Source organism: Leptonotus elevatus, chromosome 19, assembly GCF_054856555.1.
Source record: "Leptonotus elevatus isolate MCC_2025b chromosome 19, RoL_Lele_1.0, whole genome shotgun sequence".
NCBI lineage: Eukaryota > Metazoa > Chordata > Actinopteri > Syngnathiformes > Syngnathidae > Leptonotus > Leptonotus elevatus.
Window position 1 is genome coordinate 636282 of NC_141257.1, and position 27812 is coordinate 664093.

The 27812-nt window shown below is 49.7% G+C and overlaps 1 protein-coding gene across 1 annotated transcript; it reads left to right on the forward strand.

Moving 5' to 3' along the window:
• The first annotated feature begins 2788 nt into the window (after positions 1-2788).
• atxn1a (ataxin 1a) lies at positions 2789-27764 on the forward strand. The gene is made up of 5 exons (XM_086062572.1): positions 2789-3142; positions 12322-12507; positions 19082-19166; positions 22291-24103; positions 24232-27764. The coding sequence occupies exons 4-5, from the start codon at positions 22514-22516 to the stop codon at positions 24724-24726; spliced, it is 2085 nt and encodes a 694-aa protein (XP_085918698.1). The 5' UTR covers positions 2789-3142; positions 12322-12507; positions 19082-19166; positions 22291-22513; the 3' UTR covers positions 24727-27764.
• The last annotated feature ends 48 nt before the right edge of the window (positions 27765-27812 follow it).

Sequence of the window (27812 nt, forward strand, 5' to 3'; positions counted from 1 at the left end):
GCAACGAAACGGACGGCAGCGAGGAAAGGGGCCGAGCGGCCGCCCTGGGCCCGCCGTCCAAAGGCGAGCAGACCTTCGCCTGCTCCTTCTGCAGCAAAAGCTTCAGCCGCAAGGACAGCTTCATCCGGCACATCCGAGGCCACACGGGCGAGAAACCCTTCGCCTGCTCCACCTGCAGCAAACGCTTCAAGTACCGCTACGAGATCAGCCGCCACATGAAGATCCACACGGGGGAGAAACCCTTCAGCTGCTCCGTGTGCGGCAAGACCTTCGGCCGCCGCGAGCACTTGCTGTCGCACATGCGAAGTCACACCGGGGAGAAACCCTTCGGCTGCTCCGTGTGCGGCCGAGGCTTCAGCCAGCGCTCGCACTTGGCGGCGCACTCGCGAACGCACACGGGCGCCAAGCCCTTCTCCTGCACCGTGTGCGGGAACAGGTTCTCCCTCAAGTGCATTTTGATGGCGCACATGAGGACGCACACGGGCGAGAAGCCCTTCACGTGTTCCGTTTGCGGGAACAAGTTCACACGCAAGCGCCATCTGCTCATGCACACGAGGCGACACGCGGGCGAAAAAAGCAGTCCCGTGCCGAGGAGTGCTTGCCATCCCGATTAAAAGCTTCCAGTTTGTGGGCTTAGCAAACTTTTTGGGACGGAAACAGTTTTTTTTATTTATTTTTTTTTTAATAGAACGAAACCTCGTCGTCTTCAATTGAAAACATTTTCAGGGATGGGGAATGTTTGTTGTCGTTTCCTTAAGCGATGCGCCGCAATGGCGTCACGACTTGGAGGAACGCGAGCTCCAGCTGAATCGCTTGAAAGCAACCCGAGCAACATTTTGCATTTGCCGAGCTTCCTTCCTGTCATGCACTCGCCAACCAAACCAGCGCAGATTCTTTCTTCCGAGCTGTGAGTCGTTCCACTTGTTCAAATGATTTTTTCTGAATGAATTCATGAAGAAGAAAAGAATTGTTAATGTGTCTGAATAAAATGTCAAAATCTTTGTTCTGTCATTGGGTTTAATTTCCAAAACTTTGTAAGGGTTCAAACCTCCTTACCTACGGCAGGAATGGACTTTGCAGTGATATTTGAACAGCTCCTGAACGTTTGGGGTCAACATTATCCTGGTAGCAATACGGCAATTTGAAAGATGCAAGGAGCGGTTTTTTTTTCTCCAAAAGTGGGATTTCAGCCTGAAAGCATTAAAATTGCTTTAACTTTGCTGATTGTGCTTGTTTGAATGCACACATTGGCCCAATAAATCGCTGATGGATGACAAAAGAAAATGAAGTGCAGTCCTTTGCTGCGACCAGTAGAGGCGCTGTTGCTTGAATGTCTCGAGGTTCACCATGACGCCGGCTGGAAGCGGGCCCTGCGGCAACCTTGCACCTGCAGCACATTGGCAATCAGCGGACTTCTTAAGGTTTGTGGGATTATTCTTGCCTTTGCTCGCTGCTTATGCTTCAAGTTTGTCATCAGGCTCCTCCTCTTTTGAATCTTGCTCTTTCATATTCCGCGTCTAAGTATTTACTGTTTGGTTTTGTCGTGTACGAGTTTGTAAAGTGTTCTATTTTTCTCCTGGCTGTTTTTGCAACTTATTTTTCTCCTTGCTTTCTGCAAGTGACTTTTTGTTAATGAGTTTTTCTGTAAACAAACAAATTGTATTTGGCCTTATTTTCGTCTCCATTTGCGGGATTTCTTTTTCCCTCTCCACCGTTTCTCTTGTAAGCTTCCTGTTATGTTTATATGAATTTCATGTTTAAAATATTTGTTTTATTTTCTGTACTTGTGCACAATAACGTCTGTCTTTTGTCTCAGCCTCTTTAATCTTGACATTTCAGTCTTGTGTGGAATCCAGCGTTGCGCCTCCTGAACGCAACGTGAAGGCAAATGCGACGTCTTTTGACTGGAGGAAGGTTTGCGATTGTATTTCATGTTTTGCGCATGCGTTGTCGACATCACAGTTTGTTGTGATGTTTTTCCTGCTGTCTGCAATCATTACAAATCAGAGCGCCTCAAGAAATGTAAAAAAAAAACCAACCTTCAGTCTTGTAATTTACTGCAATGGCCACCAGAGGTCGCCTCATCCGTTCTTTGTCTCTGGAGCTCACTCCGAGTCCTCGTCGGTTCCTGCTGGGCTCTGACGTCAGAGGCGGCCGGGCCAATGGAGACACAGACTCTCAAGTCCTGTAGTAAGAATGCGGGCCCGGCGTCAGCTGTCAACCCCAAAGCTAATTGGCCCACAGCCGAACGAGGACAGACAGACGGAGGGCGGGGCCAGGTCACATGATCATTGGTTGCCCGATTATTTTCCTGATGTCATCACTGTTGGTCACGATAATCATAAACCAGGAAGTAGAATTGGATGCAAAATTGTACGACACCGCGACCACACAACGACACAGCAGGACCTCCAAAAATGAAAAGTCCCAAAAAGGGTGTCATTTGGATTGAATGATTAGTTTTCATACTTTTTTTTGGTCCTTTTTTTCTTAATTAAATTATTTAAACATAATTAACATTTTTGAATGAATTCAAATCGAATTCAAATCTTTAAATGCACCCCCCCCCCCACACACACATAAAACACATGTACAGGCTAATCCAGTAAAAATGAGAAATAGTCCAAAATCATTTTGACCTATAAAAAACGCTCACATTGCGTAAGAGCCACACGTATTTTTGTCAAGATGACTTGACGAAAACATTAGTAACCTTTAAAAATTACACACAAACGCGCGCGTGCGCAAACTCGTCTGTACTACTTTTTTTTTTTTTGTGTGCATGAGTAGCCGAGCGTGAGTCGTGCGTGACTGCACGTGTGACTGCGCGTGTGACTGCGCGTGCTCGCTGCGTGAACTCGCAGCGCCTGCGTGACGGTCACAGTGTTGCTGCTTCTGCTGCTTCTGCTGCTGGAGGTGGGGGCCGCCGCAGACTCGAGCAGGCGGGGAGGGGAGCGACGCTTTCCGGCCGCCAGCCCCCCGGAGCACAGCGCAGGAGGAGGAGGAGGAGGAGAAGAAGGAGGAGGAGGAGGAGGAGGAGGAGGAGGGGGCAGCGGTGCCGCGAGCCGAGCCCGGGCGAGGACGACACGGGAGGAGAGAGGCACTCGAGCGGGACCCACAGCCTGCCCCGCCGCCACACACAGTAAGCCCCCCCCCCCCCCCTTCCTCTCCCCCGCCAGCACGCCGACACACGCCGCGCTCTCTGTCCGCCTCGGGCTGGGTCGTCTCGGGCTCGCTGCTGGGGGGAAAGTTGCTCCGGGCCGGAACTCCCGGTGCTCCGCGCGTGTTGTAGCCGAGCGAGGAAGGCGTCCGTCAGTCCGTCAGTCCGCCCGTCCGCTTTGCGAGCTGCTCCAACTGCGCCACTCCTTCCTTTCGCGCACTTTCGTTTCCCTTTTTCACCGGGTTTCGCACTCGCAGCGACATTGAAAGTACGCGCAGACAAGTTGGCGTCGAGCAACTCGTTGTTTGCGTCCATTTCAGCTTTTGGTTGTGGATTTGAAATGTGCCTTTCACCATCGCGGAAGTGTGTTGACGCGCAAGGCGAGCAGCTGATTCTCACCCGGGCTTGACGTGTCTGCTCTCCATCGTGTTGTGTGCGTGTGTTTTTTTTTTTTTTTGGGACCGCTTCTAATGCACTACTACTTACTATAGCGTTTTTGTGTGCGCAAAGGACACCGTGGCTTTGTGATTGCGAGCCTATCCGTGACGTCATTCATCCCAGCTCGGCCCATTTATATAACGGGACTGTGGGGAAGCCTGTGATAGCGAGCGAGGCTATTTTTACTCTGTTTATAACACCCCCCCTCCCCCTCCCTCCCCCCTTATGCTGCACTACTCCCAGTCCCAAGTGGTGGCCTATCACTCTCGTTGTCTTTTTCTTTTTTTCTTTTTTTACTACTACGAGTGGGATTGCGCGAGTGTAAGTTTCGTGCAGCGAGCAGAGACGTTGGCCAAAATGAGCTCGTCACGCTTTGTCGACATGTTGAAACGTTGCAAGCGCGGACGGAAAGGAGAAAGAAAAAAAGTCCACACGCCATTTGGAAGGAAATGACGTCATCGCCAAGTTCATGGTTTCCCGTGATTTTGTTAGAATACGGAAGTTGTTCGACAGCACTTAAAAAAAGGCCAGCAAATAAGTTGACATGAAATTCATACAAAGGTTGAATGAGTCCCAATTTGAACATTCTTGTTTTCTTTTATCACGTGATGACAGATTGGTAGTGGAAAGGAAAAGATATGACGTCAGATGTGCTTTATAAATGTGCACCCCCCCCCCCACAAACAATGACAGATCATTTAAAAGAAATGACATGAAATTCATGTTCAATTTCCACTTTTCTAATCTTGGTCCTGATCATAAAATGTCAGCAAGAGATATCGACTGCCGTCACGATTATAAGGCTGACGATGCCGATACCCGGTATCGCTACTCCTCCATTCCTAATGATTACCATAGAAGAGCAAAGAGCACTTTGTGTGTTTTTGGTCCTCCTCGCGGTGTGTTGACGTGTTTGTCAAGTGGAATCAGTTGGACTTGATTTTGTTGCGCTTGTTTTGCGTTTCCGAACGTGATTTTGACCTCGAGGCGTCGCGCGACGTTCCGCTTTTTTGCTCTTTGTCGGAATACTGGCGTGGCTCAAAGGAGCCGCGAAAACGATGACGTGGTAAGAGGAAAAACACTTTGTTTTCAATTTCGGATCAACAATAATGTCCGATTAATAATGAAGAAACGTTGACATGGATTTCAAAACAATTCAAAAATGTTGCGTTCGATGCACATTTTTGTGCTTGAATTCAAATGAACAAAACGTAACCTCATTTCATAACATAATAAAATGCCGATATATTAAAAGTACTCTTTTGACTCATTGAGTTTGAATTCAAGCTGCCACAATCATTGAAAATGATGACATCGGAATACAAATTTGAACGTTTCATGACCCGAGTTTGGCCCCGCCTCCAAAATTCAAACGAGCGTCACATTAGAATACGCTTCATCAAAAACACGTCAACTGAAAAACGATGAAATGAATACAGTTGAACAAAAATGGTGGATTCTTTATTTGTATTGATTTTTTTGTTATTTGAAGCTCGCCACCCGTGACGTCATCTGCTGCAGAAGTCAAACAATTACAAGTATGAAAATGACAATTCCCGAAATCTGAAATCTTTTTTGTAAGGTGTTGAATTCGGTGGGAGCACTGCGCCGAACGAGGAGCGAGCGAACGAACGAGCGAGCTTGCGCGTGCTGGCCCCTCGTTCAACTCGAACCCCCGCCAAGCTTCAAACAGCCAAACGGGCTCCGAGCGGATCAAATATCAATCTCGGCTTGCCTCGCGCCTCCTTTCATATCAAACGCTGATATCTTTTCACCGCTTTGAAAAAGTCCACACACCCCTCTTTGTGTGATGTAACCAAAACGAGAGCAACATTTGAAAACGATTTCAGGCCAGTTCTTGCCGATGAAGAAATTGTTTATCGGTTACCGATCTGGCAAACACCTGCTTGTGTCGTTATGGTTGGACGTAATCATCGTTTGGTGCCGCGTGTGCTGACCTCTTTCCAGAGGGTGCTAGCGGCCCAAAATGGCTGCCTGGAACCAAAATGGCTGACTCTTTGTGTCTTTCCAGAAATGTCTTCTTGAGACTTTTTTTGTGGGTCTGCACGTGATGTCGATGACTTTTCATGTTTGTCAGGCCACTTGTGGATCGTGCAGACGCGGGTCCCAAACGGGTCTGACCAATAATGTTGAGGGTGCGTTGCTACCCGTCTTTATATTGTAATGATGGAATTTGGGCTGCAACAAATGATTGAGTAAAGAAAAAAAATGGAGCTTAAGGGTTGTGTTGACGTGGCCGGAACGCAACCCGTTTATGCAGCTCGTGTTTAAATCCCACAATTAATGTAGTTTATAGTTGATTATAGCATTGACCAATCATGTGACTGCGTCATCTCGCTCCGCCCCTTCGCTCACTTCACACGTTCTTGAGCCCCGCGAATGAACGGGTTGGCGCAAATGTGCCAGTTTTCCTGCATGCCAGTTCAAATGGGGACTCCAGACACTAGACGGCTGCGTGGGCAGCAACAATGGACTCCCGCCGACGGGGGGGCCAAGCGGGGAGGGGGGAGGGGGGAGGTGATACGCATTTGAGAAAGTGGAATTCAATAACAGGAAAAAAAACAGTCAGTGGAATACCAAACGCCACCCGACACGGCTGTTGTGCTCGGCACACGCTGGCAATTCATGTCAAGCGTTTGGCCCCTGCGGGACGCCTCAATGGAGCGCGTGGACAGCGGCGAGGCGAGGGCAATTGAAAGCACCCCGACAGGACAATGACGTCATTTCATTGACTGTATGATGCCCTTCGAATGCAACCCATTTTGGAGTGAGGGGATTTCAACCCGTCTATGCAGCTTCTGTTGAAACAACATATTTATCCTGTATGGGCTGACGCAAATCATCAATTAATTACGGTTAGCATAATGTTGAGCGCCATGAAGGACTGTCCGGACTGCAACCCGACTATGCATCCTGTTTAAATCCTGTAATCCCCACAATAGGGTTCATGCGATCGTACTGTCATTAATTATTACAACATTAAATAAATAAAAGAATGTGGAGTCATATTGGAGTGACCAGATTGCAACCCCATTCTGCAGCTAGAGTTCGAACTCTCCTGAATCATCATTAGATGACTTCATAATAATGTTGAGTCATATGAGGTGACCTGGTTGCAACCCGTCTATGCAGCACGTGGTGAAACCTTCAATCCCTCACTTGAGGATGTCGTCATCTTGGATTATGACGTGAAACCCGCAGAAGTTTAGGGCATACAGCATTGCTACCCATCTATGCATCATGTTTATATCCATAATCCTGCAACCCAACTATGCAATATCTGTTTTAAACTCCATAATCGCACATTTAGGGCTGTTGCAAATCATTGATTGATTACAAAAACAAAAGTTTGAAGGTCATACTGTATCACGGTGACCAAGTTGCCCCCCGTCAATGCAGCTCGTTTACTACTCTGTAATCCTACAATCTTTAATCATTGTTTGATTAGTTGAATAATGTTGATAGAGATAGGACTGACCACCTTGCAACCCGTCTGAGCAGCTGCCATTTAAAAATAGAATGCCTTGCTTCGAGCCAGTCATCAATTCAGGAAAAACATTGAAGTCTATATTGGAGTGACCAGGTTGCAACCCGTCTATGCGGGTTGTGTTAAACGCGCAGTGCCTCAGCTAAAAACAAAACGACAGTTGAGTGACTGAGTTGCTACCTGTCTATGCGGCTGGCGTTTCAACTCACAATGCCTCAGTTGTGCTGCGAATCCTCGATGAGGAAGCAAAAGCGGAGTGAGCAATTGGCTGCCCGACTATGCATCTGGTGTTGTTGTTGTGCTGGCGCATTGTGGCGTGACGTCGTGACCTGGATTGCACGCGCAGATGAAGACACGGCGCGCATTGTTCGCTGAGGAGAGGCCGCTGAATCGAAAACACGCCAGCTCGTTTGGCGTGCGTGGAATTTGCTCTTTTGTTTGTCGCAACAAACCTTCTTACCTCCACCAAGGAGTTTCCGTGCCCTTTGTGTGTCTGCCGGGTTCGGCACAAAAGGCTCAATTTCCCCGCGGAGCGACCCGCGCCGCGTGCTTATTTACTCAACGCTCTGATCTTCGGATTGCTGCGGAACAAGCTGCTGTTTTGTTTAGCAACACAACATTGTGGGGCGATGATGCTAATCATTGTTAAAAACTTTTGTTTTCATGGCAATCTAAAAAGGTTTCTTTGTGGATTTTCGCTATTGGCGGTCGGATCGCCATCTCTCACAAATGGTCGCTAAGAAAATGACATTTTTAATACTTGACAGGGAAGTACGCACGCACGCATGCACGCACGCACGCACGCACGCGCCTTCTTCCGTCCTTCTCGTCGGAAAATACCAGAAAAGTTGAAGTAACGGGAAATGATGACCGCTGGCTTCCTCTTTAGCGGCTTTGACGGGAAAGTTTGAAAAGAAATGCGAGGTGGAAGCTCCCTCCTCTTGGTCACTTTTTACTGCGCAGCCGTGACGGCGGGTCCGAATAGGCGGCGGCGGCGGCGGCGGCGGCGGCGGCGGCGGCGGCGGCGGCGGCGGCGGCGGCGGCGGCTCGACAGCCGAGCATCAACTTCTGATGCATAAAAGCACGTCTGCTCGGTCGTTAACTTTTCTTCTTCTTCTTCTGTGCGCTTTTACGTCGAGGTGAACTTCTTCCTAATGGCGGTAATTGAATTAGAAGTTGATGTGCGGTTAATCTGAAGACTGAATGGAAACATGTCAATCAAATCCAACAATAAAATATCAAATCAATCAAATCTAATCAAATAATAACGAGCAGACTTTCTCCTCCTTCTCTGGCCGGTGGTCCTCCATTAGCCTCAAAAGTCAACCACCGGAGCATCTTCTTGATTGCAAAGCTGCCCCCCCCCCCGACCCCCCCCCCCCCCCCCCCAAAAGCCCTTGCAGCAGAGTGCTTCTGGTTTTCAGCGTCCGGTCGACTCGCTTTAACGCGACATGAATGGCCATTAGCTCTGCTGGCAACCCCCCCCCCCCCCCCCCCACCTCCTGCACGACTCCCCAAGATGGGAAGCTGAGTGAGTGCGTTTGCGAGCTGACAACACACGCCACCTAAATACTGCTGAAAGGATGGGGTTCGAGGGGGGGGGGGGGCCTAAAGCGAACCCTTTTTGGAGACGCTCCTGGAGCGCATTTGCACGCACTTGAAGGACGTGCAAATGCGGTCAAGGAGGACGTCATGACGGCGGCAGCCCTCAAAGACGTGCTTTGACTCCGTTTGGTTCGTCCCTGCAACCAAATCCAACTTGGGCTTCGTCTCGCCACAATTTGCAGCGACGACGTCCAATCGAAAGCTCGTCGGTTCGACAGCTCATTCGCGAAAGTCAGCAAAATTGACAGCCAAATCCAGATCGAAGCCGGCTACACTGTTAGCTACATATTTAGCTAGATAGCTAAAAAGATTTGCGTTTTTAAATAGCTACGCTACAAATATGGCCGACGTATAGTCAGCTAGCGAGCTATAATTAGAAACGGCATACAGATGGGTAAATAAAATAGCTAAGAGTTGCTTACTTATAAAGGTAGTTTGCTAAATTGATTTAAAAAAAAGAAAAGGAAAAATAGCTAGCTAAACGCTGCATTCATAGTTAGCTACTTAGCTGTAGCCATTTAGCTACATCTTTAATGAGGTAGCTAAATACTTCCAAATTGCAGAATAACGACAGTAAAGCGACTGATCGCGACCACTCGGGTTCGTGTTGCTGTTGTTCGCGCCCAATCCTCTCGAACGCTGCGTCCCAGCTGTAAGCCGGCGTCCTCGTTTGCTTAAGCCTCATCAGAAAGGCAGAAAGGCAGAAGGCCGCACGTTCTCCGAGGACGACCTCCGGCTGCCGACACAAGCGGACGTTTGTTGCTCGCTCCAGACGGAGAAAAGACAAAAAAAGGAAAAAAGGAAAAAAGGTGACTCGTGAAGACTCTGTTGACTTTTCTTATCAAAAGTGGAGACGAGACGCTCCTGGACAGGCGGCGGTCGGCACGTGAGCAAACACGGGTTGCGTTTGCGGCCGCGACGCCGCCGGCGAGCGAAAGCCCCTTTCACGCGCGTCGCACCTTCGGGACGCTTTTCAAAGGAAAGTCGTTTTATTCAAAGCAAGACGCGATTCGTAAAATCAACCAACAAATAATGTGGCTTTTTTTTTTTAAATAGTCAAAGAAAAAAGAAAGACAATCTTCTCATTAAAAAAAAGAAAATTTCCACGTAAAAATATAGTCTTTGAAAAACAAGCAAATAATTCATATATTTACAACAAATGTTCATAGAGTACAACATAACATATATACTATATAGTATGTAAAAAACAAACAAACATTTACATAAATAGTATTTGAATGTCGTTTCCACTCGTATAAATAGATATCATTTTATATAACAATATTGCACTTGTAAAAATGTTGTTTTACGAATAATATATTTACAAAAGAAAAAGAAAAGAAAATATTTTCACAAATAATGGCAGCTTTTAGTCATCGGCGCCGCGTGCGGATTTTCCCGTGCGATTCCAATTTAAGAATCTTGGACAAAATCAAAGAAGGCGGGAAGCGAAAAGGCGAGATTCCTCGTCGATGGCATGATAAAAAAGAAAATGGGGAAGGACACGATGCGCCATTTTGGGAACCGAATCGGAACCGCCTGCATTGAGCACACGCCTTCAAATTGCCAGCACGTCCCCACGCGCGTCTTTGACTGCAGGCCGCAGGTTGAAGGTCAAAGTGAGCGTTGCGCTTTGCGTGTGCGTGTGCGCGTGCGTGTGCGTGTGCGATTCGTGCGCCGCTCCAAGTGTGCGTCTGCCCCACTTTCACTCTTTTAATCATGCAGACACTCCGCCGTGTGTGTGTGCGTGCGCGCGCGCGCGTGTGTGCGTGTGTTGGCTGACCTGAGACCACCCCGCTAACGCACGTTTGAACATTTTGTTTCGATTCATGTTACTCATATTTGTCGTTAGCAGGCGCGGTTATCTTCTCTAGCCTCGGGCGCCATTTTTGGAAGCCTCTCAATTCTGCCTAGCAACAAGCAGTTGTGACCCCCGCAGTTCAAAAAAAAAAGCAGCGCTCGTGCGCTCATGTCAGTTTGGTGAGCGACTTTGCAGCCGTCGGGTTCAGCGGCTGACTTGAGTTTCGTTCCTATCGTTTTGCCGAACGAGCGTCGTTCGACAGTTTGATGGTTTTTGGGAGCAAATGAGTTAAAACGGGCAAATTGGAGCTCAAATGGCAGCCTGGAATCCAAATGGCAGACTTCCTGTGTCTTTTCACGTCGAGGCCAACAAGCCTTCATCTCGAATAGCTTGCGGTGAAGTCGGTGTGAGGTGCTGCTGTTTTGGTTAGCAAAAGTTGGCTGAATGTTTGAATGAGATCCAATAAAGCTTTTGTGCTACGTCGGCGTTCTACGAGTATCATGCACAATTTTTGGAGTGTGTGTGTGTGTGTGTGTGTGTGTGTGTGTGTGTGTGTGTGTGTGTGTGTGTGTGTGTGTGTGTGTGTGTGTGTGTGTGTGTGTGTGTGTGTGTGTGTGTGTGTGTGTGTGTGTGTGTTGCAGCGAGCACATTATGAGCATTGAAGAGGACCGCGGAGACGCGTGACATCAAAAGGCAGCGCGTTATTAGCGTGCATGCGTGGGCCGACGCGCGGTCTTTTGTTTGTGTAGAGACGAGCGCTGCGTGCGTGCGTGCGCGCGTGCGCGGCTTTGAAGATTCCCTATGCAAGTGTTCCCCGAGGGCCCCCCAATCCCAACCCCCCCCCCCCCCCCCACACACACACACACACACTTCATCCGGCATGGCGGCCACATCGGCAGTTGCACTCATTGACTTGAATCGCAAACTTGAGTAAAAAAAATTCAGTCCCCAAATGGAGCTTGACTCGTCAACCCGAAGTTTGGCGCGCTTGTCTTTCATGAGCAGACCCACAAAAAGAAATCTGAATGAAGCCATTTTGCTCCGAAACCTCAAATCGGTTCCCTTTTGGAGATTTTGTCCGATGGCTCTCCAATCGGAGCCGCGTTTGCCGACGAGACGTTTCAGTCTTTGCCGTCACATTTTGGTGACTCACCCGAAAAGAGGTCCGGCGGCGGCGTGCGTGGCCCCTCCCCCCGCGTTCACTTTCATTTTGTAATCTTATCAGTTCGCCCGCCGTCTTGCCTCGCATACGTGCGCTTACACTTCTTCTTTTTTTTTTTTTTCCCCAGAGGGCTGAACTTTGAACTTGAAGGGAACGTCAACAGTCGGTGGGCAAGTTACGCAAGCGCGGGAGTTTTTTTGGACACGCTAATCATCGCGCGCATGTCAATGTGAACGTAACGAAAGATGAAGAAAGCGAGCGCGCCGCCGTCTCGCTAACGGGAGCATTAGCCAAACTCCTCGTTATCACGCGCACTCGCCCGTCGAACTGCTGAGTCAGAGGAAAAGTGTGTGCGTGCGTGCGTGCGTGCGTGCGTGCGTGCGTGCGTGCGCGCGCGGGAATCACGTTGAGGAGTGGACGACGCGCAAAACAACAAAACAAAACATTGGTTTTGGAAACGCAGGAAGAAGGCCCGGCCGTAATGGATAAACTCGCAAGAAGCTGCCGTAGACCACGATTCACTTTTAGAAGCTCACACAAAGTCTAAGCAGTCAAGTTTGTGATGTCACTGACTAGGCCACGCCCCCTTGAAGTGAATGTCTGCTTTCATTCCAAGTAAATGTAGTTTTTGGTTTTGTTTTCTCGAGGGAATGTTACGAGGTCCTGAAGTGGGACCCATTTGGACCCGCGGCGCAGCAGCCCAGAAGAACGCTTGCCCTCCGCCGGCCGGGTTTGGCGCCACTCGCACCGACAACCCAACAAGCTGAACATCAGCAACAACAACAACAACAACCACGACAGGCTCCGCCTCCTCCTCCACGTCCTCCTCTCAGGTATCGAGTTTCTTGTCGGGAATTCTGTTTCGGGATGACCTCTGAACTTTCTGTCGTCTCTTGTTTCACTCCACTTTTCGCACCTCCGCTCCCATTTTCCCTCTTTCACACCTTTTTGTCTTCTTTTCTTGTCTTCTCCTTCTTTCTTTCCTCCTTCCTTCACGTTCTCTTCACCTCCTTTTCTCTCCCGTTTGATTTCCTGCTTTCTAATCTCGTCCCCTCCCTAATCTTTCATCCTCCGGCCATGATGTCTTCGTCTTCTCACCTTGTACGTCCTTGTCCTCGCCATCCCCGGCTTGCCGTCGTCTCTCCACATTTGAACCCGCTCATTAAAGCTCTCTCACATTTCTGTGGGGGGAAAAAAAAGGGGAAAAAAAAGGAAAAGTCGTCCTCTGGCCGCGTTTGCAAATTCTGCTTTGATTTTCATATTCCCCGACCGGGCTGCGCGAATCCGCCAGAACCGAGTGGATTCGCCGGCGTTTCTTTTATTATTTGAAGTGTAAATTGCTCCCCCCCCCCCCCCCGCCCCCGCCCGCGCCCGCGCCCACGCGTTCTCGCTCGCGCGCAGCCGGCAGCCGGCGATGACAATAATCTCAAACGAGCAATTAATCCCTGCGGCGTCCCCCGTATTAAAGCTGCCCGATGCGCTCGCGGCTGCACGCCGGCGCCGGCGCAAAGCGACGGCAGTGGAACGTCAACCTCCGGCTTGTCTCGTCGTATTTGACATCAGACCGCCTCGTCTGGGTGCGCCCTCGCCCCAAATTTGTTTTTGTTTGTGTCAGACCGTCGACTCGCACTCAATTGTTTGTTTTGTGCGTGCGTGTGCGTGCGTGTGCGTGCGTGCGTGTGCGCGCGCGCGCGCTGTACACAAACTCAACTTGGCCAACGAGTGTCAGTGATGGAAGACAAAATGGTGGGCGCTGTTTCCAATGTTGTCGCCATCCAGATGTTGGGCCGCCATCTTGGACATGCTGTTGGCCTCCGTTTCTATCGCTAGCGACAGCTTGACAATTACCGTCGTTTGTTCCCTCGTGCGTGGCTCGCAGGGCCGGGGTCGCTGTTCGATCCCCAAAACGCACTCCCTATCAAGTTCCAATCTCCAAATTCAGATTGATCTGTTGACCTTTTTTGTGCAGTTTTTGTGGAAACCTACTTGCTAACGCTTGCTAGCTGCTATGTTTTCGTGTAATCATGTGCGCTAATGCTAAAGCTATCTCGCTTAGCACGCAAACTCACAGCCAGCGATGATCACATTCATGATAGAAATAAATCGACAGGATTGCGTTCTGGTGGCGACGCCGAGATTTCACGATTTCTTCATTTTTGTGATGTCGCGCGAGACGCAAGGCACGCGTCTTCCTTCGCAGAAATGGCGTGTTCCAAATTCATCTGGACATCTCACGTGTTCGTTATTCCAGAAACTTTCCGTGTTTATCTTCCATGCAAAAACCTGCCGATGATGTCGACATCTTCAACCGCTGATTTTGCCCGACAAATCGTTCCTTCGTACGTCATCGATCGTCACCGACCTCATTTCGCACGCAAATCATTTGACACGGAAACCGATTTTCTTGAATGTTCCCGTGATTTCTTTGGCCTATTTCATGCGTTTCAGGCGCTGCGAGATTTTTCTTTTTCCGCCGTCACGTATACAAACGGGTGACGTTTTTTTTCTAATGTGGTTCAAAGCAATTTCCTGCAATTTGGCTCATCTGGGAAAGTCATCACGCGAGATGCCGGCGATGTCAAAGCGCAGAAGAGAAGTCGCGCCTCAAAAGATTGTTTCGCGGTCCCGAAATCAAACCTGCATCAAAGTGCGCGTTTGGTCGACATGCGTTCAAAACGTGACACTGTACGAATTGAAATGGAATATTTACGGTCAGCGGACGCCAAACGTTCTTCATCGCGTCTGCCAGGACGCTTCGGATAATTGCCGGTTTTCAAAATCTTCATATGGAATTCAAACTTTAGTAAGTAAGAAATTCCTTTCAAGGGACTTTATTTCATTTACTTTAAATGAGTTTCTTTTTTAAATGACTTTTTGTTTTGGACTGCGATGAAAGCCGATGATGTCGTTTTTTTTGCAACCAAGTTAGTTTGAAGCGAAGACATCGTCGCACCAAACCGCCGATCGGAATCGCAGCTCGCCGTTCGCCAGCGTTGCGACTCGTCGAGTCATCGGTTCAACCCCAGACCCGAGCTCGCTTCGCATGCGGACTTCTTCTTGTCAGGACGCATTTTCTGTTCCGTGGGCAGATCATTTGGTCGAAATGAAATCATATCCTCTTCATTTCATAACCGTCGTTTAAGAGCAGTTTTTGCGGTTCACGCGGTCGGCAACAGCAATTTGCGCCAAAGAGACGGCGTCGCAAATGAGCCGCATGCTAATAACGCCGTAATGTCAAGTGCTGTAGGTGCGAGTGGAATCGCTTCATTTGTAATTGTAGGGGTGTGCGTGTGCAAGTGAGAGGGGGCGGAGTCACCCAACTTCAAATAGCTTCTCGTCGCCATGGCAACGACGGCTGCGCGATGGCGAGGAATCTTTCATCAGCGTATTTGCTGCGCTGCGTTTCTTCCTGGCGAGAACGGACGCTTGCGTTTTGTTTGTTTGCGTTGCCATGGAAACGCGCGGCGCTCGGAATCCGGCCGGATACCTTTCCCGGTGAGGTTGCTGACGGATGTGTCGGCGCGTCACCTCACAGGTCGGATGGACAAAGGAAGGAAAGTCCTGCTTGGTTCCTGCCGGCTTTTTATTCGGGGATGGCGACTTTCCTTTTGGAACGTCGAGCCCCCCCCGAGACGTTTGGCAGGAGTGGAACCCGCAAAGAAGTCTCAAGACGCCACACCCTAAAAGACACCCAAAGTCTGCCGTCTTGCTTTGAAGGCTCCATTTGAGGTCTAAGGAAGCCATGCCGGAAAACGCACGCCAAGTCGGCCATTTTGACTGGAGCCGCAGGTTCCCTTATGAACTCTGCAACCCGACTGGTCCTATTTGCAGCTGCACATGCACGTCGACATATAGTGTGTAGCGATGTACGGGGGGGGGGGGGTCATCTCGCCAGATGGTGGGAGCCGCCCACTCGCTGCCAGGTGTTACACAATATGGATTGTATAACAGGCAGAAAGCAACAGGCCTCGTGTGTGTGTGTGACGTCCATGTGTACACGCACACACACACACACACACGCACACACACACGGTGAACTGGTCCGTCCTGTTTTGTGTGCGCGGGATCGACGAGCGCAGCATTCGTCCGCCTTTCATGCTGACGCCAGCCAAAGGTGTGATTTGCCGCCACCGTTGCTTTCAACACAAGCCGGCAAATTCATTCCAAGTCTTTCCGTTTGCCATTTCCGTGTCATAAACGACCGCAACGTCCGCCGCGGTCGTCTGCGAGCGTGCGTTTCGGCTCGTGTTGACGGGACGCTGACAAGAAAAGTGCGGCCTGTCAAGCCGGTCCTGCTTTATTGTTTGCGCGTGTGCGTGTGTGTGCGTGTGCGGCCAAAAAATGCTTGCAAGGTGGTGCTCAAAACACACACAAACAAGGGAAGAGCGTTCTTTGTTTTTATATCCAGTACAAATAATAGAAATGAAATAATATATTCATAGGGGTTACATAATTACCTTCAAAAAAAATTAAATGTCAGCTTCACAACATGAAAAGTCAAATGAGATAATATGATCTCAAAATCTTTTACCCCCCCCCCCAAAAAAAATCATAAATAAATTTGAAATAATTTCATCGATATGAAATTACATTTTATAAAATATTTCACATGTATTTTCTAATTTTTAAACAAACATGCAGAGTTACTGACTAGTACAGATGATGGGAAAAAAACACAAATAATTTCTGTAGTATTTAAAAATAATTCAATCATTTTAATTAACGGAATTTTCATTGATTTAATACATTTAAAAAGTAAATCATTAAATACATCATACAAAATCTCATTGATCTAAAAAATATCGGCGGATCCGCGATATTGTAATTTAGCTACGAATAAAAAAGAACGAAAAAAGAAGCAAATATAATTCATCAGAAAATATGACCTTGCAAGTCACAACAATCCAAATCTAAATGAATGATTAGCATCTTGTTATTTGAAAGAAACGTTAACCCTTAAATGTGCACAATTTGAATTGGAGTGTATGACATCATCATATTTCACCTGAGATCATCACACACTCACATTCTTGTGGTGGCGGGAAGCCGCCGCCGCCGCTCTCGTGATGATGTCATACCCTCTCGCACGCACGCGCAAATCAACGCACGAGCCAAGTCCGTCGCAGCAGCAGCAGCTCGCGTCGCTGGCTGGGGTTACTCGAGGTCGTTGTGTGCCTCGCTCCGACACGCGCGCACGCACGCACTCGTGAATAGTTTGACTTTATTTCCCTTTTATTAGCAACGTTGATGCTGGGAAGACATTCAGGAATGTTGAAACTCCGCGCTTGACTTCCTTGGTGATGCTGCTGGTTTGGTTAGCAACAGAGTTCAAAACAGGATTTGAACCATTTGAGTCTTTTTGTCTTGAGTAGTTATTTTGTGCTTCCTACCGAAAAGGAAAACAAAACAAAAATACAAATGCAAATTGAAAAAGTACTCAATCTTATTTACTTAAAAGGGATACATTTCTGAAAATATTGATTTTTGGAAAAAAATATTGAATTTTGGAAAAAAATATTGGGGGAAAAAGTGCTTGCCAAATAATGTATCTTACAAAACAAATAATAATACATTGACAAATGACAAAGATTAAAAAAGATTTTCTCAAACACTGAAGAACATTTTGACTGTAATCCATCACAAATCTTTTATTTAAAAAATATATATATTTTTTTAAATCTGACCGTAATTGTTGAAAAATAATAGTTTTTTTTCTTAAAAAATATATATTTAAACATTTTTTTTTTTAATTCTCCGCCTCCACAGAAAAAAGAAGGAAGAAGTTAAAAACTTCTTAACAAGATTTTTCCACAGGTTGAAAACAAAGTGAGTCTTTCCTGGTCCAATACGGAAAGACGGTTCTGGTGACGCAGAGGGAAAAGGAGGGCTGCGGTCCAAGAAGGCATTTCCTGTATGTTACAAGCACACACACGCGTGCGCGCGCGCGCCAACCAAACAGCTGTCAGACATGACGTCAGCCCGCAAAGCATTCCTGCCGATTATTCTGTCAGGAAATTTCCCAGTTTTCATGAAGGCACCATTTGTGGAATCTGACCCTGTCCGATATTTCAATGGTGCGTTCAGTGACATTTTCCACACCAGCGGTATCTTTTTTTTCTGTCTTATAACTTCTTAGGTAAATGTTGAAAATGTCCCAGGTTTCATGAAGGTAGCATGAGTGTGGTTTTCGAACTGGTGCGTTTAGTGACCTTTTTGACATGGTTTTTTTTTTGCCTCTTAGTTTGAAAATTTCTTGAAGGCGGCAAGCCTTGTTCTTTTTCCTTCACAGTGTGTAATTAAACGGTGCATTTAGTGACCTTTTTCATATCTGAGACCTCATTTAACCGCCAAGGGGAAAGTTGGAAATATTTCCATTTTTCATCAAGGCAGCACGAGTACAAATGATGGCATGCAATGTATGTGTTTCAGTGGTGCATTCAGGGACCTTCTCCATATCTGAGATGTATTTTTTTTTTCTCCTTTAGCCTCCTCGTTGGAGGTTGGACAATTCCCAGGTTTCATGAACGCAGCACGAGTGCACCGAATGTCATGTTCAGTTTGTGTTTTGATGGCGACTTTTTGTCTTGATCGATTATTGACTTTTTTTTAATTTTTTTTAAATGATGCTATTGCAGCAGCTAATTCACAAAACATTCACACATCCATCATTTCCATCCAAATACAAAAACAAAAGTGGCCGTTTGCCAACTTCCCAGTTTCATGAAGGCCACATGAGAACAAATTGGATGACGTGACCTTGTGTCAAGAAAGTTCAGCGAAGTGACTTTTTTCTGATCTTCAATATTTTTTTTTTCTTTCTGTCCTGACGCTTCCTCGTTGGAGGTTGGGAATTTGCCAGCTTTCATGAAGGCAGCACGAGCCCATACGAACTCCTGCGTTTTGCTGGTGTGTTCAGTGACCTTTAGCGTGGACTCCGCAGCAGACATCTGTTATCATTTCCTAGCACAGTTTTGGAATCAAATCCTTCAGCCCGCATCCTCCCTCGCTCGCTCGCTCGCTCGCTGGCTGGTTTATTTTCCCTCCTTTTTTTTCTCCTTCTTTCTATTCTTTTCTTTTTTTGTTGAATTCATCCGTCCTCTCCGTGCCCCCCCGCCGCGTCTGGTTGGCTGACTCAGTGTTGTTCCTCTCCGCCTCTTCTCCGCCACCATCTGTTTGGCGCTGTCGCTCGCCCGCTCTCTCTCTCTTTCTCGGCTTTGTCTTTCACTCTGGTTGTCTCCGTCTGTCCGGCCGCCGCCGCCGCCCGTCGAGCCCTCGCCAATTTTGCATTTCCTTCCCACTTTGAACGGCACGCAAATGACAAATGCACGAATATTTGTTAGTCATTTGAAATTGCGAGCTCCAAAAGTTTGTTAATAAAGTTGTCTCTTTTCTTGTGGTTTGTCGCAGTGCATTGTGGGAACGCGTCTCGTCCATGGGCCGCAGCACCTGCTGACCCATCGGGGGGGTGTTGGAGGCGCTTGTGTTGAATGAGGTGAGCGCTAACATCCGGTATTGATCTTCTTCTTCTGCTCTATAAAATGTCAATGCTAAACGCTGATACCAATGATACGTGTTGATATCTGGGGCCTGCTAGCGTAGCTTAAATAGCATCTGGTCTTGATAGGAAAACAACGACGACGCACGCTAATAGCAAATCCCTTCAATGGCATACGTAAATAAAATCGATACCGGTGGATATCGAGCCTTCTTCGTTACATACAAAAAATGATGCATGTTGATATCAAGTCTCAATGACACAAAAGTCTGAAGAATGAAGACCAAAATGATGTCAAGTGTAGTCAATGCCATACAAATGATACATATTGATATCAGGCCTTCTTGACTTACCAGTAAGATTCGACACGTTTCCTTCCTGAAATGTTGTCACGATCGAGCAATGTTTTTTTGCTGCCGAGGAAATTGCTCAATTTGCCGACTTATTCATCATGATTGCACTTGAGAGCGAGCCCGGCGACACGTTGCGCGGCACGCCGACCTCCCCTGCGGCGGTCTTTCTCCATTTTCTTCACAGTCTCGCCGTCACTTGGCCCCAGTGCGTCCATCTTTAATATCACTTTTTGACAGACAACCACCGATACCACGTTTTCATACGTCAAATTTAACCCCCCAAAAATGCATGTGACCGCTGCTTTTGTGTGTGTGTGTGTGTGTGTGTGTGTGTGTGTGTGTGTGTGTGTGTGTGTGTCACAACCCTTGCCCTCCCACCTTCTTTCTTACAAGGACGCCAAGTTTTGCCGAGTGTGTGCGTTTGTGTGTGTGTGCGTGTGTCGGGCACTCATTCAAGCCGTTGCGTAATCGGCTTCAGTGCTCGCCATGCGGGACTCCTCAGTGAGCGTGCGCAAGATTGTGCGACCATTTTTTGTGTGTCCTTGTGTCATTTGTGCATGCGAGTGCGTGTGTGCGTGTGTGTAAGAGGAAGTGACAGAGACAGAGTGTGAGGAGTAAAAGAGAGAGAGCGAGGGGCGCCCACTGGCGGTGGGCGCGCACACACCAGCGTGTGTGCGCGTTGTTTTTGTATGCATGAGGCGAGCGCAACATTTCGATGTTGTTGACGGCGTTTGTGTGTGCGTGTGATTCGTGTGCTTCCTGGCTGACGATTGCGCTTCGTCACTCGTCTCCTCTGAAGGCTCAAAAACAACACGGGAAAAAAAGTGCAAGTCATCCAAGTTGTGTTTTGTTGTTGAACCCGTGTCACCGTCGGGTGCATCCGATGTTGCCGACGCCAGAACGTCGCATTTGTTCCACTTTCTTTAAGTGAATACAAATCAATGACGCATACGATCATCAAATGAGCCCCAATATGGCCGCTTTGAAGCAAAATGGCCGACCTCGTGTGTCTTTGTGGGTCGACTCGTACAAAGTCAAAATGGCTTCAGGGGCTGAATTTAAAAAAATATCTAAATGAATAACATTGTAGAGTTAAAAATGACTGCTCAGAATCAAAATGGCCGACTTCCGGGTTCTTTTTGGAAATGTCTGGCTGGGACTTTTTTTGTGGCTCGACTCGGGGTCCACATTTGATGAGATTGTCTTCAAGGCTGGAATGAATTGAAAATTTGATTTCAGTTTTGTGTTTTTTGCTGACTCGGCAAACTTTGCCAGCATTTTGTGCGCACCCCATTGACAATACCATCATTCCCAAGTCCGGTCCTGGAGAGCCCCTATCAGGCCTGTTTTCCACGTCTCCCTCCTCCAACACAGCTGAATCCAATGATCAGCTCATCAGCCAGCTTTGCAAAACACTGCTCATGACTCAGCTGTGTTGGAGGAGGGAGACGTGGAAAAAACGGCCCGCGAGGGGCTCTCCAGGATCGGACCGGACTTGGGCGGCACCCCTGGTCTAAATCTTCGAGTCCGCCTTTGAGGACCCCGAAAACGTCACCAAGCTGACCCCAAAGAGGTCCTGAATGTTTTCCAGCTTGAGACTTTTTGTGGGTCTTCTCGCGATCCACGTGTCGACCAAATTTCATGTTCTGAATTTTTCAAAACACTTCCACTGAGACGCTTTATTTTCTTTTTATCTTTGACATCGTCTCAATGTCTCACTTTCACTCTCTCTCTCTCTTACACGCGCACACGTGAGTATTTTCACCTTAGAAGGACAATAGTGAAGTCATGCATGAGTGTGCGGTTTTGCTTTATGGTTGGCTTGCATCATCGCCCCCCCCCCCCCCCCTTACACCCCCCCCCCCCTCTCACACACACACGCGCACTTGACACACTTGGGTCAGATCATTGCATTTGTGAATGCGTGTGGGAGGGAAGTGAAGCACAGGAGGACAGTCATCTTGGATTACAGGTTATCTGACGCACGCACGCACGCACGCGCGCGCACGCACGCACGCACGCACGCACGCACGCCAAGTCAGCAAGATTGAGGCGAGTGAGCATTTGAAGTGAAGGTGTGTGTCGTGTTTCAGCGAGGCAACACTCTCTCTTTCTCCAAAGTAGGTCACGTCCGCTGCACTCCGCAGTCTCCACTTGACTGCACTTTGCCCTCAGTCTCCTCTCGGATTGGCGCTGGTCGCCCCCCTTTGCCCAAAAAGTGACGGACGCCGAGTGTTGTTTTTTGCGGTTTCCTTCATTTTGCGTGTTTGTGTACAGATTGGTTCGGAAAACACGTGTCGGCGCGAGCGCGCGTTCTCGGATGTCGCCGTCCTTTTTTGCATTATGGATGAGATTCGCGGCAAAGTGAGAGAGCAGACGGCGCAGACACACTCGCACGGACACACTCATTTGTAGAACACACACACACAACAGGACACAACAATAGGTACAGCTCCAAATGATGCCAGCTGGATCAAAAATTCTGCCTTTCCAGACAAAAGCCCCAAAATGTCAGACTTTGGCTTTAGTTTTTAGTTTTTGGGCTTCTTGAGATCTTTTTGTGAGTTTCCTTTCGATGGACACGTCGACCAATGCTCGCGTCGCGTCGCAAAACTGTCCTGCGTCAGAAGCAGTTGTCGCCGTCCCAGATGTTGCCGCGCATCTCATTAGCTGATGAATTAGCCGCTTGTGTGACTTGAATTTGAAATGAAACCTTAAAAAGAAAAAGAAAGCCTTGATTTCCTCCCGCCGTGTTTTTTGTCTTTCAGGACGGCGAGCGGGAGGAGCGATGATTCCGCATGAAGCGCGACGCACTCGGCCCCCCGTCGTCCTCGACGGCAGCAGCAGGTGTGACGTCGCGACGTTCCCGAGCTCACCCTAGAGCCACCCTCGGAAACCCAACCTTACCTTGACCCCCGTTTTTCCCGCCGCTCTTACAGTTAGACAACAAGTAGAAGGACGCAAAAGACCAGGAACAAAAACAGGATCAGGATGAAGTCCAATCATGAACGGAGTAATGAATGCCTGCCCCCAAAGAAGAGGGAGATCCCCCCCAGCACGCTCCCTTCGGAAAGCCGTTCCCCTATGGCTCCGCCCCCAGAGAACGTGGCCTGGTTCGTGGCCGGCGGGAGCAGCTCCAAAGTCCCCCGTAGCGCCGCCCAGTCAGACGCCCCCCAGTACAAGTCGCCCGCCTCCGCGTCCGACTCCATGAGGTCGGTCTCGTCCCTTCCCGCCATCTACACGTCGCCCCTTTCCCAGACCCACGTGGGTGGGACGGTCCACTACGCGCAACTGCCACCCAATCTTCAGTTCATCGCCTCGCCTTACGGCGCCGCGTACGCCAGCTACATCGCCCCTCAACTTCTGCCACCCCCCCCTCCGCCGCCGCTCCTCCCCTCTTCCTCCTCTCAGAGGTTGTCGACCCTCCCCGAGACGCACGCCGCTTCCTCGCTAGCCTCCAAGTACGACCAACGGCGAGCATCCGTCCGGTACGCCTCCGCCATGCTGCCCCCTCCCACCTCGTCCCCGCAGCCCCATCACAGCCAGGCGGCGCACTACACGGAAGTCGGGAGTGGCAGAAAGGAGGAGGGCAGCGCAGGCCCCAGAGAGCTCCACAACGGGAGAGCGGAGCGCAGCCGCAGGTTCGGGGCCACGCCGGAGAAAGCCGTCCAATCGCACGAAGCCTACGAGGCCTGCCAGCTGCTTCTGCCGTCGGACTACGCTCGCGACCCCTTGGCTCTGAGAACCTCCGTCATGCTCATGCCCAACAGCCACGGGGACCACCGGCCGGCACCGTCCCGGGACAGTCCTGGAAAGACGCACCCGGAGAAAGGCGGCATCCTCCCGGGGACGCCGGTCAGCCGCACCCCTTCGTCCGGCTCCAACCACGCGATGGCGTTTCCGCCCCCCTTAAGCGCAGACAATCTCAAAGCTGCTATCAGGCCGCTATCGCCGCAGACCGTGATACAGACCACTCGCAGCTCAAGCGTGGAACCCCTCTCGGCGGGGCGCCCGCCCAGCGGCGTGTACCCCCAGTCGCCGGTCATCGGTTACATAGCGGGGGCCGGCAGCAGCCAGCACGCACCAATCAGCTACCACACCAGCCTCCAGCAACACGTGCTCATTGCGGGAAGCCAGCCGGTCATCATCCCGGTCAGCGGAAGGGGGGCAACCGCCCCGGAGACCCCCACGTCCCAGGTGCTGACGTTCTCCACTCAGGCCTACAGAGGAGAAACTCCAGACGATCCCGCCGGCGCCTACCGCCAGATCAGCTCGGGCGCGGCGGTCCGGGCGCAGCTCCACCTGCCCGCGGTTCCGTCGACGCCGCCCGCTCCCGGCACCGGCGGTGCGGCGGCTCCCCCGCCGTCTCTGCCGGCGTATTTCGTCAAGGGGTCCATCATCCAGCTGGCGGACGGCGAGCTGAAGCGCGTGGAGGAGCTGAAGACGGAGGACTTCATCCAGAGCGCCGAGATCAGCGGCGAGCTGAAGATCGACTCGTCCACGGTGGAGCGCATCGAAGGCAGCCGCGCCTCGCCCAACTTCGCCATCGTTCAGTTCTCCGTGGGCGAGCGCCGTTCACAGGTAAGGGTTATGTTTTTATTTTTTAAATGCTTGTTCTGGTTTTCGAGAATACTTGGAATGAATCTTTGAAGACCAAATAGCTCCTCCGGAATGATGATGAAATATTAGCGCTACGGAATCTTTTGCAGGTGAGCGTGGAGGTCTTGGTGGCGTACCCCTTCTTCGTCTTCGGCCAGGGATGGTCGTCATGCTGCCCGGACCGGACCACCCAACTCCTGGAGCTGCCTTGCGCCAAGCTCTCAGTGGGCGATGTTTGTATTTCGCTCACCCTCAAGAACCCGAGGAACGGATCACTGAGCAAGACGCACCCCCCGGAAGCGGTCTCCACTTCCTCGGCCCGAGCTCCCGGCCACGGGGACCTCCTCGGAGCCCCCGGGACACTTTCCGGCATCGTCCCCCACAGCGGTGGTGGAGGCGGAGCCAGGCACGGGGAGCGGGAGAACGGCACGGTCGCTGTGGAGAACGGCGACCTCGGGTTCAGGGAACGAGGATCCTTTTTGAAAAGGGACCCCAGGAAGCCAATCGGCAACGGCAGGAAGCGCAGATGGTCGGCCCCGGAGGGTCGCAAAGTGGAAAAGCCTGAAGAGCCGTCCTTGAACTTGGCCAAACTGACTTTTATTTAAGTCACCATCGAGGGAAGATCCAATCTTGGCAAGTGAGGACTCATGAAAGAAAAATTGGGATTTCTTGCAAAACGAATTCCCCACTTTCTTCGCTTTTTGTTGTTTTTTTAAATCTCAAATTCTGTCCAGTAGAGACGGAGGCGCTCTACATGTTATCGCTTTATTACTAAGTCGCGTCGTCTGACACAAACCGTTTTTGCAGTTTTTTTGGGACGTTTTTCGCACCGTCTGGTAAATGCGTGCTCGCCGGCATGGCGTGCGTTAGCTGTTAGCACGTTAGCGTTGGCAATCTTGTTGAGCAACAGAGAGAGACGGAGAGGGAACAACACTTTTTCGCCTCGTTAGCTTCGTGCTTTAGCCTCCCGGCTCAATTTTGTTCCTTCTTGTGTCTCAGCAGTTTGAAATGATTGTTCAGCAAATCTGAATCAGGGGTTTTAAAAAAGTGGTCGGTGGAACTGTGACAGCTCAATGTTGATTTTATAAAATACAGATCAGACTTTGTACAAGTGCAAACACGCCGGGGTTAGCGAACGTTCGTGTTTGGTGATAAAGTTTGACTTTATATTTTTGTAACAAGATTGAAAGAGAGGCGTTGCGAGAGGATTTTGGTTTTGTTGAGTTCTTTTTTTGACGCAGTACTGTATGTTTGTCAGGAGAGGGGGGGGGGGGGCGCTAACAAGTAGCAGCAGCAGCACTTTGGCGAGCGAAGCAGGGGTCCGAGTTGGTTTGTTTGTGTTTGTGGTCCCATCGATGTGCCTCAAAGGAGACGGAAACGCGAGTGGTGAGGAATTCATCAATTTGTTTGACGAAAAGCTCAAGTTTTGAGTTTCTTTGTGTTTGTGTGCAAAATGTCTGTCGTCATCAGGCTTCCCCAATCCCGGTCCTGACGGGCCGGAGTCCCGCAGGCTTGAGATGTTCCCATCCTCCAACACACCCTGATTCTTATCATCAGCAAGCTCCGCAGAAGCCTGCGAACAATCCTGATCTTGAGGACGGAAACGTCTCAAACCTGCGAGACTCCGAGCCCTCCGGGACCAGGATTGGGGACGCCTGGACTTCACACGTGCACGACGCCATCCAGGCCATCCCTTGAATTGGACGCACGTCCTGCATTTGTAGCGCGGATGTCTGGAGGCGCTTCTGTTGAGCTCGTTGTTGCGCGCCGCGATGTGGTGCGTTTGTGTATGACTTTATGTATACTGTGTATAGGCAAATAATACACTCACTTCGTAAATATGAATATGTACGTATAGAGAGCGACGATGTCCGGTGTGTTCCACTTTGGAATCTTTGACAAGAATCTTGCCGTTTGCACATGAGGAGGACGGAAGGGGCGGGATGATTCTTTGGATTGTTCTCTTTCGGCGGACCCCGTTTTCTCACGTGGGACGCAAACACTGGAGCAGCGCCAAATTTCTTAATCATTCACGTCTACGTTGCGTTGTGGTACCTTGACTTGCAAGTTTTCCCAGTTCGAAGCCGTTCGATGGCGAGATGCGTCCTCGGGGCCCGCCTTGGGGCCCGTCCTTGGGGCCCGCCTTGGGTGCAACTTGTGGGCTTCCTGTCTCGCCCCGACTTTGGACTCACCAAACCAGCTGCAGGCCACTTAGCATGTGACTTGAGAGCACAACCCAGTGGGCAACTTTTGAGCAATCGAAGAAGTACTTTGTACTCGGGGGGAGGGGCCAGGGGCGACTTGGGGAGCAACGTAGGAAGAGATGTTGATGTTATGTACAACGGGGCAACTTGGTCCTATCTAAGAGATACCTGGGGACACCCGATGTCCACATTTGATCCCTTCCTAATCCTTCTTTTGAGTCTTATTTTTGGCCTTGCCCCGTAAGAGGGGCAACCTGGGCAATTCCTGGGACGCCAACTTTGGGGCAATCGAGAGGCAGAGGCGTCAAATCCGGGTCCCGAAAGTAACAACCCTGCCACAGTTTGACTTTAGACTTTCAACCGGCAGGAAAAGGAATCACCAAACGCTGGCCTGGTTTTTACTTTCTGGACCCGGATTTGACAACTCTGCCGAGACTTTTGAGCAACCGAGAAACTACTTGGGTGGGGGGGGGGGGGGCAACTTGGTGTGTTATCCTGGGGTCAAGCAGTCTTTGGGAACAACTTGGAAGGAAGCTCGGGGCAACGTGGGCGTGAGTTCATGGGCACCGGCAGGTTGTATTTTCTGGCATCCCGCCCAGCTGCACTTTGGGCTCCTGTTGGTTTTGTTGCGTGAACAAGATGGCAGTGGTGACATGGCAGCAATTGCACAGGTGGATGCTGATGATGATGATGATGATGAAGATGTTGGCGTGCAGATGCATGAGATTGTGAAGATGCTTTATTTTTGTAACGATCAAAAACAGGGTTGGTTCCACTTAGTTTTCAACTGAATCCTGACAACCACAAGTGGAAGTCCTTTTTGATGCCTTGCGTGTATTGCGAGTGTACAACTTGTTTCTTTTTCTTTATTTTTTAAAACCTCCCCACTGGAACATCGAACCCAAGCAATCCACCTCTTGAAACCTCGAAAACGTTGCCTCTTCTTCAGGTTCCAAACACACAATGTCACGAACGGAGCCAAAGCCAAGTCATTTTTTGCGTTGCTATGGTTACCTAAGAAAGCAATATCGTGCACTTTGCTTGTGGATGTGTGGATGTTACGAATACACACACACGGAATCATTCCACTGGAGTCGTTGGCAATAAACATTTCATCGGTGACCCTCCAGCAAACAAAACCCTCACGGGGGGAAAAAAAACTAATCCTTCAGGAGCGCATTCAGGGATCTGTCCTCGTTTATATGCAGTAAGTCAACGCAACCCCACAAACCTCCCGCCAGAGTCCGGCAACTGGCGAGACGTCCGACTGCTCGCCCTGCAGGGGGCGCAACTCAAATCCTCAATAACCGTTAGCTACCTTTGCTGCAGTGGCGTAGCGAGGGCCCCGGGGCCGCTGTCACCGGGGATACCGAACGTTCGGGAGGGAGAGGCAACCTCGGGGGGGCGACTTGGGAAGCAACCTTTGTGGGCAACCTAGGACCTGCTTTTGGGGGGGGGGGGGGGGGTAACTTGGAAGTGACCTCGGG